The sequence below is a fragment of the Leguminivora glycinivorella genome, chromosome 1 (genome assembly GCF_023078275.1).
Source record: "Leguminivora glycinivorella isolate SPB_JAAS2020 chromosome 1, LegGlyc_1.1, whole genome shotgun sequence".
Taxonomy (NCBI): Eukaryota; Metazoa; Arthropoda; class Insecta; order Lepidoptera; family Tortricidae; genus Leguminivora; species Leguminivora glycinivorella.
In genome coordinates, this window is record NC_062971.1 from 15,619,127 (window position 1) to 15,634,066 (window position 14,940).

At 37.1% G+C, this 14,940-nt stretch overlaps 1 protein-coding gene across 1 annotated transcript in view; it reads left to right on the top strand.

The window, feature by feature from the left end:
- Positions 1-14,714, top strand: part of LOC125229286 (homeobox even-skipped homolog protein 2-like) — a 109,858-nt gene extending 95,144 nt beyond the window's left edge. The window contains exon 4 of the mRNA XM_048134083.1: positions 13,891-14,714. Within this exon, the coding sequence (XP_047990040.1) occupies positions 13,891-14,319 (429 nt within the window). The 3' untranslated portion in view covers positions 14,320-14,714. The remainder of the gene's footprint in view (positions 1-13,890) is intronic.
- Positions 14,715-14,940: the final 226 nt, after the last annotated feature.

Here is a 14,940-nt window from a genome sequence, read left to right on the forward strand (position 1 = left end):
GCGCGATAGTTTACATTACCATCACATTGCGCTCGGAGCTGCGGTTCGAATATTAATTAGCCGTATGATTAATTAGTCTTATTATGGAGATGACAGAATGGTCGTATGATTTGCGGCATACGCCCTATTATTGTCGACTTTGTGGTGCATAGAAAAATATTTAGTGCAATGACGCATATAATTATGAAAACAAAACCCATAATAAATATCAGAAAATAAAAATGACTCTTTTGGGCGAGACAAACTCACTGCCTCTTGGCCACTTTTCGAACGTTTTGCCAACTGAGCCAACTAGAGCTCATCCACAGCCAGCAAGCCATATGAATCAAAGCACCTAGCGACATCTATCCAATCCAATGTCAGAATATTTTCCACTTTTTATTATTCTTAGCTTCTGGCATCGTTTGTAAGTAATTTGTCTCTTTACCCTAATCTCGCTTAAATAAAATGTAACCTATATGTAAATAAAAAAATAATATTAGAAGATGAAAACAGTATTTACTCAGTAGTTACAAGATCACTCACTGTAATCTAAATAGATTACAGTGAGTGATTCCGCAAGTTGACTTGACCCAAGAGGGCACTAAGCTAGACTAAAATCTTCGGGTGAGACGTGAAGTGTAAAACTTTCTGCCACTTGACTAGTTCGGAATTGTTCTTATTTGGTAGTGATGTAGGTGACTTAGCGAAACCGGTATTTTAACGAAACCTTTCTAACTTTGAAATTACAGTACCTAGCACATATAATTTTAGTCTAAAAGTGACGTTTGGAAACACTGTTTATTTAAAAAATCTCTTTGGGCTTTATTTTTCATTAGGAAACAAAAATTTACGTTTCCGAATGAATTCACCCTAGGGTCTCTGTTAAAAGGTTCTTAGTGATATTTGATGTAAAAAAATCGATTACATGTGGTTCTACTTATACATTATGTACTTGGTTGTGATTCCCAATATCTCGTTTGGTAGACTCTTTGTTTTTTTTTCTTTTCATTCGGACAAGATTAGAAAAAAATCACTAGATTTTCGCCAATTTCAAATCGTAGCATTCCAGAAGTTGAAACAAGTACATTCCTAATAATCCATTGCACGCTTGTGAATCTGAATGGTTATCCTATTGCTTTTGGTAGCTCTAGTTACCAGCTGTCACCTTTATTTTACTTGACAACAGAGGCCATTGAAAATTTTAGAGCAATTGAGTGGATAAACCTACTCTTTGTAACTCTTTGTTTTTTCCTTATGATGCGGACAAGATTTTCAGAAATATATCACAATTTCACAAAATTCAATCCCTTGCGATTCCACAAATCTAAACACGAACTAATTACCTTTGATCACCCACGCACTTGCGCGGCTTGCCACTTGATTAACGGAATGTATTTATATTGTGATACGTTTAGGTATATGTCAGGAATGTGTGTCAAGGTATTGAATTAGAACGAACTAGTACGAAAGTGTATGATTGATTTACTTAGGTTGTGAAATGCTTTGTCTGCCAATAAGAAAACTGTAATTATAAAAGTAATAGGTTATGATTCTGGTACAGCTATTTAAAAAATGTGCAGATTGAAAGTGCAGATAAAACTTGAACTTTGTTCATTGGGCTGATCCAATAATATTTATATATTTCCGTTATCAAAAACCCTCGTCAAGTTAAAACGGCTTTGTCTTAATTTAATACTTTGAAAATTTTTGAAGAAGATTACCACTGCATTTAAAAATAATAGTATAAATGAAGAAGGCACATTTTAATTTAAATCTATCAAAATACTATAATCCATAGACTATTTCCAAGAAACACCAATAGTATACTTAATCCGAATGAACAGTGTCAAATCAGTACCTTGTAGCCGGCTAGTCAGCGGAGAAATGAAACAAAGGTTCTTCAAGTAAACAATATAATATATAAACTAATATATACAATAAAATGGGTAATATCTGTCAGTACGCGAGTAGGTAGTAAAAGATCGTCACTGGCCTCAACGTTCCTTCTGCTGGTCTTCGTCTAGCCGTATAACGTGGTCTGTCCGCAGGTGCCACTGCGCGAGTTGTATAGAAACCAGGCTGAAGATGTTCCAGCGCTGAGTAGTATAAGCAGCGACGTTCAGCAAAGTTCTTCTTAAATTTTAAAGTAGAAGAAAGGGCTGCAACAATCGTGCGTGCTTAGGTCTGCAGTCGGAACCTAGCCCAGGCCTTATTCGCTTTCGCGAAACAGTGACGTACAATAAGACTTGGATTAGATTTCAACATTAAACGAATAAACTTAACTTTTTACACATATTATACAGTTATAGGTACCTGCATAAGAGGCAGCCCAACACAAATACACTGTTTTTACAATAGAAGTATTTCACAAGTTTTAAATGCAATTAAATAATTAGCACTTGAAATGTATATGAGCCTTCCCCGGCAGAGAAAATTTTGTGCAAAAAAAACAAAAGACGCGTGATATGGCCGTACTTTTTCTTCTTAGCGGCCAGTGCGCGCGGCGACTGCAACATGCAGGTTTGCCATGTTACAACCTAAAGGTAATACAATTTTGAGCTAACTTCTTTCTTCCAATAACTTCTGAGCTTCTCAAAAGTATTTTATCGATACGATTCCAACCCTACGCATCTCAGCGGATATCGAGGCCGATGACTAAGCCTGTTAATCTACAATTACTCATCCCCCTCCCCCAATCACTCCCTCACTTAATCAATGACGGCTTCTTTGCCCTACAATGTCTTCGATGTTACAGTCCAGGTCAGATATCGGTTCAATGTTATTGGGAATATTACAAATAATTTAATGGATAGGTATTAATTTTAGTTGGTATAAAGGCCTATAACAAGCTAAGTTATCCCTACAAACGTTCTTACGCTCTTATTTTAAAAGTACAAGTTCAGTCTAAAAAATATGTACTTTGAATATGAGAAGTAACCCTGCTTTATGATGATAACGGAAGGTAGATTTTTTCTAAGGGCCTCTCAATACAGTCATGTACATTGTATTTACACTTCAAACAAATTTATGACTGTTGTGACATAAGAATGACGATTGCCCTAATTATATTTATTTGCGTGAACATAAAATAGTTTCTAAACATTATTAATAAAGTCAAGGAAAATAGGTATTCTCCAATTACATACAGCAAGTCCTTTTATTGCAGATGTGAATAACGATCGTGTATATAATATATCGCAATACTCTGTAATTAATGTGGCCAACCAATTGTTACCACGGAAATGGATTTATCTAGCCAAGTAGCGACTATGTCACGTTGGGTGACTATTTACAACACATCTTGTGTTACACAGACGTGATATTACGGTTGTTACTAATCGATTAAGAAACGATTATCATGAATATCATAAGTTATCATTTAAGTAAGATACAATTGAGGCGGGACTAAGTATTGTGAATAACTATGAACATTATCTTTCCACCAACTGTTCGTTTTTTAAATGAAAAACCGCCTTCAAAAATAAGCGCGTTACAAAACACGGAGAAACTAAAAAGCAAAAAATAATAAACCTTTGAATTCAGATTTCTTATCGTATTGCAATAATCTAAACATCCAAATTATAAACAAATCAATTATTTTTGTAGTCGGTACCAGACCTGTTCGTCGCCTTGCTATTGCCTGTTTGCCCCACCCAACCCTACACAGGCTGGTACCGACTCCAAAAATAATTGATTTGTTTATAATTTGGATGTTTAGATTATTGCAATACGATAAGAAATCTGAATTCAAAGGTTTATTATTTTTTGCTTTTTAGTTTCTCCGTGTTTTGTAACGCGCTTATTTTTGAAGGCGGTTTTATTTTTTGTTAAAAAGTTAATTTATTTGTTGATTTTTAGTGGTTCCTAGTGATATTATATGTATCAGTCCGAATATATGTACAGTAGTGAAAGAATTATCCTTTAACTCCTAACCATTGAGGAGTTGACCTTCCATCATCAGCTCAGCCACATAAAATTACTACCGTCAGGCGTAAATACTGGTGTACCTTTGAAAAATACACCAAAAACATTACATGTGCCTATAACATTTGAAGAGTTCCCTCGATTTCTCCAAGATCCCATCATCAGACCCTGACTTGGTGCCAATGGGACCATCTCGGGGTTATACCCGTTCGATCAAAAAAAAATTTGGAAATCGGTCCACGATTCTCGGAGATATCGAGTAACATACATACAAAAAAAAAAAACATTCAGTCGAATTGAGAACCTCCTCCTTTTTTGAAGTCGGTTAAAAACATGTTTTCTTTTGTTAATAACGTAGCTCCCATATTAGAAAAACAAATGATACCTACACGTAATTGAAAGCAATTTATTTGTTATCACCATAATACGAATCTTAGCAATGCAACTTGGAATATACCTTCCATTGATTGATCAGCAGTTCTCGAAAAGTTTGTACAAAAATTAAGGAAAAAGTTAAATTTGTTTTTATTATTCCTATTTTGTTACCAAGATATTTTTGATGAATTCAGATTTTAGTAAGTTTTATTTCGTCATTAAGGTTCTCTAGTATCTATATTTTCTTAATTACAACAATTATATCCTGTATATATCTTACGAAAGTCGACTTATATTACTAAATGTTGGTAACAAAATAGGATCAATTAAAATTTGCTGACGTGGCTATGTACAAAGTTGACGGGAACTGCTCTGATATTATTGTTTATGATTGAAAAATATAGCTTAATTTATATGTTGGTAGTTACTTAAATCAAACACTTTTTGTGATTATCTTTTGAAACATCAATATCGATTAATTTCTTTTATATTGCATACTTATCTACGTTTAAACCTAAAACAAAATCATCCACCGAATGAAATAAAGCAATTCGCAAACATTAAGTTTAACAAACAAGTTCTCATCAAATTAAATTGGAAGTGCGGTTACACAATGCTATTTAATCGAAATTGATCGGCAATTTGTAATATTATGTGATGTTCTGTACACTTCACAATACATAGATAGGTACATCTTCTAAATATATAAAAGAAGAAGCTGACTGACTGACTGACTGACTGACTGACTGACTGACATATCAACGCACAGCCGAAACCGCTGGTCCTAAAGGTTTCAAATTTGGCACGTAGGTTCCTTATATATTGTAGAGGAGCACTAAGAAAGGATTTTCGAAAATTCCCCTCCTAAGGGGGTCAAATGGGGGTTCAAAGTTTGTATGGGGAAACAAGAATAGTTTGACTATTTTATTCGAAACTTCACAGGAAGATTCCTTAAGACATATGACTGAATACGTGTTTCAGGTTTTTTGAAAATTTAACCCCTAAAAGGGTGAAAAGGGGGTGATAAAGTCAAAAAACTAATATGGGTATCGTTTTTACGGTTTATTGGGTCGCTGATCACGATAAATACAACGTTTTTAAAATCTAACGAGGCGGAAGTGAAATACCTTCTCCCCTGTTATAGTGCAATGGGGTTTAAATATCAAAAAATATATAAAAGAAGAAACTGACTGACTGACTAACTGACATAATATATCAACACACAGCCGAAACCGCTGGTCCTAGAGATTTTAAATTTGGCACATAGGTTCCTTATATAGCGTAGAGGAGCACTAAGAAAGGATTATTCAAAATTCTCCTCTTAAAAGGGTGAAATGGGGGTTCAAAGTTTGTATGGGGAAACAAGATTAGTTTGACTATTTTATTCGAAACTTCATAGGAGGATTCCTAAAGACATATGACTAAATACATGTTTCAGGTTTTTTGAAAATTTGACTCCTAAAGGGGTGCAAAGGGGGTAAAGTCAAAAACACAATATGGGTATCGTTTTTATGGTTTATCGGGTCGCTGAACACGATAAATACAACGATTTTAAAATCTAATGAGGTGGAAAATAAATTTTCTCCCCTGTTGTTGTGCAATGGGGTTAAAATATCCAAAATAGCCATAAGTATAGGTTTAGTTTTTATATTTTACTTCTGGTTCAAGAGATTTCAAATTGACACGGATGTTCCTTAGAGGACCACTAAGAAAGGATTTTTCAAAGTTCACCTCCTAGCATGATAATTTGACAGGGACAGGGACAGGGACAGGGACAGGGACAGGGACAGGGACAGGGACAGGGACAGGGACAGGGACAGGGACAGGGACAGGGACAGGGACAGGGACAGGGACAGGGACAGGGACAGGGACAGGGACAGGGACAGGGACAGGGACAGGGACAGGGACAGGGACAGGGACAGGGACAGGGACAGGGACAGGGACAGGGACAGGGACAGGGACAGGGACAGGGACAGGGACAGGGACAGGGACAGGGACAGGGACAGGGACAGGGACAGGGACAGGGACAGGGACAGGGACAGGGACAGGGACAGGGACAGGGGGACAGGGACAGGGACAGGGACAGGGACAGGGACAGGGGACAGGGACAGGGACAGGGACAGGGACAGGGACAGGGACAGGGACAGGGACAGGGACAGGGACAGGGACAGGGACAGGGACAGGGACAGGGACAGGGACAGGGACAGGGACAGGGACAGGGACAGGGACAGGGACAGGGACAGGGACAGGGACAGGGACAGGGACAGGGACAGGGACAGGGACAGGGACAGGGACAGGGACAGGGACAGGGACAGGGACAGGGACAGGGACAGGGACAGGGACAGGGACAGGGACAGGGACAGGGGGACAGGGACAGGGACAGGGACAGGGACAGGGACAGGGACAGGGACAGGACAGGGACAGGGACAGGGACAGGGACAGGGACAGGGACAGGGACAGGGACAGGGACAGGGACAGGGACAGGGACAGGGACAGGGACAGGGACAGGGACAGGGACAGGGACAGGGACAGGGACAGGGACAGGGACAGGGACAGGGACAGGGACAGGGACAGGGAAGGGATAGGGATAGGGAAAGTATAGGGATAGGGATAGGGATAGGGATAGGGATAGAGATAGGGATAGGGATAGGGATAGGGATAGGGATAGGATAGGGATAGGGATAGGGATAGGGATAGGATAGGGATAGGGATAGGATAGGATAGGGATAGGGATAGGGATAGGGATAGGGATAGGGATAGGGATAGGGATAGGGATAGGGATAGGGATAGGGATAGGGATAGGGATAGGGATAGGGATAGGGATAGGGATAGGGATAGGGATAGGGATAGGGATAGGGATAGGGATAGGGATAGGGATAGGGATAGGGATAGGGATAGGGATAGGGATAGGGATAGGGATAGGATAGGGATAGGGATAGGGATAGGGATAGGGATAGGGATAGGGATAGGGATAGGGATAGGGATAGGGATAGGGATAGGGATAGGGATAGGGATAGGGATAGGGATAGGGATAGGGATAGGGATAGGGATAGGGATAGGGATGGGACGGGGACGGGGACGGGGACAAGGATAGAGATAGGGACGGGGATAAGAATAGGGATTGGGGTCGGACTAATCGGTCGGCAATCGATATCTAGGCAGTGTAAAATGCAGGTGGCTCAGTGCGAAGGGATTTGTAAGTAGGCATCGGCGAGTATCCTGCATCCGTAATAACTATTACATTCAATGTGCTGTAAGAAGATCGTTGTTTGCTTTCCTTTTATATGTTTACGTTTGCAATAAGTATAAGCAAAATGGAAAAAATTGTAAGCGATAATGCAAGGAAGTACTTTTTATCCTACCGACAATAGCGTCGAGATACTGGCTATGTGGGTTGTATGAAGTTTCCCCAGTATAAATATTTATATAGGTAAAATACAAACATATTCGTACCTACTACCTACGCTGTGGTGTGGTCGCTGTGTAAAAATTCTACAATCATTGCAAGAATTTCTTTTAAAAGAATAGTAATACGTGTAAGTACTACAGTCAGCCCAAAAAGTGGTTTACCACTTTTCGATCAATAGAGTCGAAAAGTGGTAAACCACTTTCTTTGCTGACCGTACAGCAAATAGATCAGTTACAATGGCCCCCCAGTCGAGAATTGCCCCGCTTTACCTTAATCGAAGTAATCGCGGACAGATGTACCTACAAAGAAACCTACGGATCCAAATGAAAATCTTATTTTTTGTAAACGTTTCAATAAGAATACTTTTATTACGCGGGCGAAGCCGCGGGTAAAAGCTAGTTACATACATAAACTCACTACTGTGTTCCTAAAAGGGATAGGCAAAGCACATGATATCAAGGCTCAGTGCCTATCTTAGCAATTAAGGAGTTGAAATATTTGTACATTGTAATATTGCAGTGATATGTTGCTACTGTTGGTTAGTCGTACTGTTGTAGTAGTTGTAATTTAACCCATATCCCACCACGACATCCTCGGCAGGAAAGGGGGAGGTGAAACTCTTAACTTATTAAATACCTAAGGTACTTTACATTATATGTATAGGTACTTGCCTAATAATATAATATAATGTTACTAACGTCACGAACTGAACCTAAGTATACATATACTATGTAGGTAGCAAGTAATTACACTGACCTCTAAGCGCAAGTCATGTGTTACTATGCAATCCCATAAAGGCTATTAGAGGCCGCACACAACCATACTAATTAGCCAAACTCATCAGTCAACCGTTATTAAAGCGATATCAACCAGTACAATTAGGGCTTTGACATGTAACACAGCATTGTGCCCCAGCGGTCCCGCTCTGACAAGCCGAGATTGACATGTTGCGTCCTTGTCGCACACGCTGCTAATGTGCAATCAATAATAATTATGTGCATGTTTGCAAGTGGATTGCGTTGAGGTGAATTCCGGTGTGGGCCTGTGAGTTTAGGCTAGTTTGTATGTAACGGCTCGATTCGAATATTAAGATACAGTCTAGATAGGATATGAATCGAATATATCAGTATTAAGAGCAAGAGGGATCTATATCGTATCAACAACTAATTTTTGATGTTTCGAATGAGATAGATACTAATATGGTAGTTTTATGGGTAACACCTTAATTGACATTTATTTTATGGATTAGAAAATATACAAAAATAGATATTACAATAATGTACAAAAATGTATGCTGGTTGGTGACCGTAACTACATCATTTTTGATTTTTTTTTATTAAACCTGAATCAATTCAAGATAAAATATTATATATGTAGAAGAAAAAGAGTTGTAGAATGTAGATAAATAGAGCTCCTATTTGAAAAGTGAATTTAATTATAAATTGTAATTTAAGAGGATACGGAAGCGAAAATGCTAAAATGGAAAGGATGGGGGGCCCATTCAACTTGGGAATTTTTGTTAAGTCTTTATTAACTAGATTTATCGAAAAAAAATTGTCCATTAAGAACAACTCAGTCAAAAGATATTTCAAAAAAATCTTTAAAATCGAGGTTCCGCTCTCGACTCTTTCCTCCTTCAAAACTTAATCAATCGGAACAAAATTTGAGAATTTGAATAACAATGAAATAATCTATGTTGGACCGTTTAGCTTTTTTGGTTAATTCTTACCAATCTTGAGTATCACAGCTTTTTTGCGCCACAATGAAAAAGGCCGTTTTTGGAAATTTTTGATTGGATCTAGAGTCTTTAAAAAGCAGAATATCAAAAAAATCTAAACGGTCCGACACAGATAAAAATAATAACAATCTGTGTTGAAAAAATCATTGCTCTATCTTCAAACACCAGGGAGAAAATAGTCGAGAGCGTTTGTATGGAGAATTGACCCCTACCGTATCGTCTTAATAAATTACGAACCCACTAATAAATCTTAATTTGCAAGCCTAAGTTATACGCACGAGTAATATGTGTAGTGTATTGAAGCTCTGTCAATTGCCGCAAGCAGCCAAAATGGTTCCCACGAGACCCAAGACGTCTAGGGGTAATCTCGAGACACTGCTGCTGCAGTGTCACAATATGCAACGTGATACCTTTATAGGTACAACATAGACATTTTATTAGGTATTATTTTGTTATGCGACATAACTTTTTACTAGAATCATATAAATTATGATTCTTAAAACAGTTGGGTATTTACTAGCTGCCTGCCCCGGTTATTCAGTATACCCACATTCTTCAACGGTTTTGATATGTGTTTACGTTAAAGCCTGGTGCCGTAGCCGAATGGCATTTCTGCGACGCGAAACGAAAACGAAACGCCGCGAAAGGTAGTCTGGCTCTGTCGCGCCAATACGCAAGAGCGATAGAGATCGATATCTACGAGCGTTTCGTTTCGTGAGCGTTTCGTGAGCGTTTGTGCCATTCGACTACGTACCCTGACCATAATATATATATGACTACGAAGGGTCTCTATTGGTTCCCATAATTTTTTTAGTCCGATTTTTACAATCCATAACGTTGTTAGTCATAATTTTTAATAGTCATATTATCATTAGTCATAAAGTTGAATGTCAGAAATTGGAGGTCAGATTTTTGCAAGTCATCATTATTGTTAGTCATAAACATTGTTTGGCATAATAATCAAATTGCATTTTGTATTATGGACATAATGTTGAAAGCAATAAACATGTTTGTCATAATTGTCGTAAAGTATATTTTCGCAAGTAATAATGATTACTGTCCACATTAACTTTAATCATAACATTCAATGGGATCAATATTATTTTTCATTATAAGGAACACAAGGTAACTAACGAACGTACCCGAGAAATGAAAATTTTCTCGTTGGGCTCACTGATTTTCCCGGCATTTTGTCTTTTACATGTTGTGTTTTATTTTTTCATGTTGCTTTTAAAAGTATTAGGCCCCGCCAGCGATTCGACGGAGCCTCGCTATGCGGGGCTCCTATTTTTGCTCTGAATGACACAAGGTAACTAGCGAACCTAGCTGAGAAATGAGGATTAAAATACTCAATGAGCTCACTGATTTTCCCGTCATTTCTTCCTTTGCATGCTCATTTTTAGGGTTCCGTAGTCAACTAGGAACCCTTATAGTTTCGCCATGTCTGTCTGTCCGTCCGTCCGTCCGTCCGTCCGTCCGTCCGTCCGTCCGTCCGTCCGTCCGTCCGTCCGTCCGTCCGTCCGTCCGTCCGCGGATAATCTCAGTAACCGTAAGCACTAGAAAGCTGAAATTTGGTACCAATATGTATATCAATCACGCCAACAAAGTGCAAAAATAAAAAATGGAAAAAAATGTTTTTTTAGGGTACCCCCCATACCAGTAAAGTGGGGGCTGATATTTTTTTTATTCCAACCCCAACATGTGATATATTGTTGGATAGGTATTTAAAAATTAATAAGGGTTTACTAAGATCATTTTTTGATAATATTAATATTTTCGGAAATAATCGCTCCTAAAGGAAAAAAAAGTGCGTCCCCCCCCTCTAACTTTTGAACCACATGTTTAAAAAATATGAAAAAAGTCACAAAAGTAGAACTTTATTAAGACTTTCTAGGAAAATTGTTTTGAACTTGATAGGTTCAGTAGTTTTTGAGAAAAATACGAAAAACTACGGAACCCTACACTGAGCGTGGCCCGACACGCTCTTGGCCGGTTTTTGTAGTATTCGGCTTCGTCAACGAGTAGAAGGGGGCAGGGGTCCTATTTCCGTTCTAATGGACGCGAGGTAAATGCGGACTACCAATAAAGTCATAAGGTATAATGTATCGATTGTCCACATTTTCGTTAGTCATAATTTGGTTTTTCTCAAAAACGCGTAACTTTTCAGGATTGCCATAAAACAAACCTAACCTAACCTATCTATAGGTGACCCTAATGAAACCGTTTCAGAATTATGACTAATGAAAAATGTAAAACAAAGGGATCCGTTTTGAATGTTATATTCATCAACTTTCTTGATTCTAAGATTATAGTATTCTATAATATGGGTTGTTAACGTTAGAACTATTAAACGTTATTCGTAACAAAGATTATGACTTATGAGGTTTATGCCTTAAAACTGTATGCAGAACAATCAGTAGGGCTTCAAAAAATATGCCTAGTAATATTTCTGGATAATTATTGTTATGCCTTTCAATTTTATACTCAGACTACGAACCATCAGAATAACAGCTACCTCTGGCAATAGTCATATATTTCTAGATTTATTTTTTCTTATATGGAGTAACACGTTATTTAAATAGTCAAATAACCAGTCTATATTCAATATTTTACCGATACACATATTCTATTATTAAATGACTCGAGAGACGTGATCGGAACTCCATTCTTATATCGTATTAATTTTCGAAGAACGTTATTATCGTCATTGTTGTTGGTTGTTAACAATAAATATGTACGGTTACGTACAAATACGTCCATACTTAATTATAAAAAATACAAATAGCAAGCCTTGCATCTAAAACGATCTTCAAACGATCTTCAAGAATCACTCTATTAATTTGTAGCCGTAGAACTGATTTTACTGTAGCCTGTATTTTATACTTTATATTAACTTTTTTTCTATGAAAATGCTTACGCTTCACTATTTAATTTATCGATGATAACTAAATGAACTTCCCTAAACGATAATTAGACGAGATATTGTATCGCCGGGCCAAGACGTCGTGAGGATTCATCTACCGCGTTCTGCGTCATTGATCCTAGATGAATTGCTGTCATGATTATAATTAACATATTACGTATTAATTATATGTAATATATCTTTCATTATAGTTAATCAAATAAATATTTCAAGGCATATATGAGATGCACATATTGATAATCATTATATGTGATAAGACTGATAAGTAAATAAAACGAAGCCGAGCTTAATTTGTATGACATTTGCACTGCAATGGTCATCGGTCATAATTACAGATTGAATACTTAAATACATTTTTTATTATTTTTTCTCTGAACACTTTCAATTCGGTAATCCATACTAATATTATAAATGGGAAAGTGTGTGTGTATGTTTGTTTGTCCGTCTTTCAGGGCAAAACGGAGCAACGAATTGACGTGATTTTTTAAGTGGACATAGGCTACTTTTTGTCTGTTTCTAACGCGAGCGAAGCCGCGGGAAAAAGCTAGTTAGTGTATAACTCGAGGGATTTCGCTCCTACGAATACCTAATACTGCAGTTGTAGCAAGAAAAGTGACTTATATTTAAATTCAAATTCATAAAAATGTTTGGCATTTAATTTTATTACAGCAATAATGAAGTTTCATTAAAGTGTTACTTTGGAACACAAATCCTAAGTGTGTACGTAGTGTATTTTGATACACGATATTAAATTTGAATCATGACTTGACATATACAATATACACGCACGAGAGCTAAAATAAATCATAGGTAATTAGGTATTTCAAAAAATCCATAGATTTTGGCTGCAGTTTGTACTCGTAGTAACACCACGAACACCATGAATGGCTATCGAGAGATTACTGATCTTTCGATCGATGTCACTAAAACACTTCATTGATTTCCCGACTATCGACATCAATATCTTTGCCGATTAATCGGTATCTTCGTCGTTGTTAATAGTCAAGGAATCATCGATATCGATAGCTCGTTGGCCCCAGCCTGTGTCCCCGGGGCGCGGATCGATCACGTCGTAATTAACTGTTTGTTAACGTGTATGTATGCGTGATATCACTACACTACTGTCTAAACAGCGGATACATTTTCGGTTATTGCTTTCGCACGTTTTCGTTGTACGAGCAATAATTATAGGCTAATGATGTAATGATGAGAGATTGCTAGCGTACACTTATGAACTTAGGAATTCGGGAAATAAAGTCTTGCTTTTAATAACAATAAAATACGCTTTAAATAATTTCAATTGACTGTGCAATAATTGGTTTAATTCATGATACCTCCACGAAGTTATTAGTTAGTTAGCACTAGTAGGATTTAGATATCACTTGGCGGACCAATTTTTAGTTCAAGTAATTGAAAATTAACAGATAATTAACTTTTTATTAGAATTTAAGTTTTCAATTATTGTTTTCACAATTGTTAACTCCATCCTATTTAGGAAGTTAATCTATCAAATCTAACATACTCCTTTCTTCATTCCAGGTCAAAATATGGTTCCAGAATAGACGAACAAAATGGAAGAAAAAGGACAACATCACGAACGCAGAAGTAGCAGAATTCAAACAGCAGAACAAGCCAGAGGATAAAAAAGAAGACTCAAAAGAAGTAAAAGAAGACCCTTTAGCTATAGACATGTCCAAAAAGAACTGCAATAAAATACTCACGGAAAAAATCAGGGGTACAAAGCCAGTCACCCAAAGTGTTGTGCCAAAACCGAGAAAAGTCGAAAAAGGAGTAATATTAGAAAGCATTTGTGATGCTAATGACATAGAAAGTAGGATATCTATCACTAAGATTACCAATAAGTTATCAAGTACAGATATTTCTGAGATAGGAAAGGTTTCAGTTAAGAGTTTTAACCCTGAAGAAGTAAAAGAAATAAAATTTGATAGTAGAGACGTAGAAATGTGAAATTTGAAATACCGTCGAGTTTTTTTTCGAATTTGGAGGTGCTAATAATTAAAAAAAAGTCGAGTTGGATATACTGTCAAAATAAATAATTATATGGCATCTCATTTAAAACTGTTGTATTGTCTTTGAAATGCTCACAGTAGTTTTTAAGCTTAATGGCGGATGTATCTGATTTAGTCACACACTTTGCAAATATTCATTGATGTTTAAGCGAGGAGAAGGGTTTATTAAACTTACAGATATAATTCTTGGAGATATACTTTTCTTAAAGGCACCAATAAATTTAATTTCAAAATAATAAAAGTATTCCTTACTAACACGATAGTAAGAATTACTTAGGTAACTATTAATTTACCGTGGGGCTTAAGCAATTATAATTATTATTTTTAATGGAAACCGATCAGTGTAAAAATAATTATGACGTGTTATTTTATGCTGCTCACTGCTGCTGTATTGAAAACGGTTAATATATATTATGTTAGGTACAAAAATTTACTCTCCCGTAAGACCCATACAAAATGTCGAGGTCAGGCGGCAAAAATGTCTGAAACAGTCATTTCAGTCATTTGTTTTTCGATCTTGGGACTAGGCTTTCATAACCTATATAGAGCCTTACTTGCC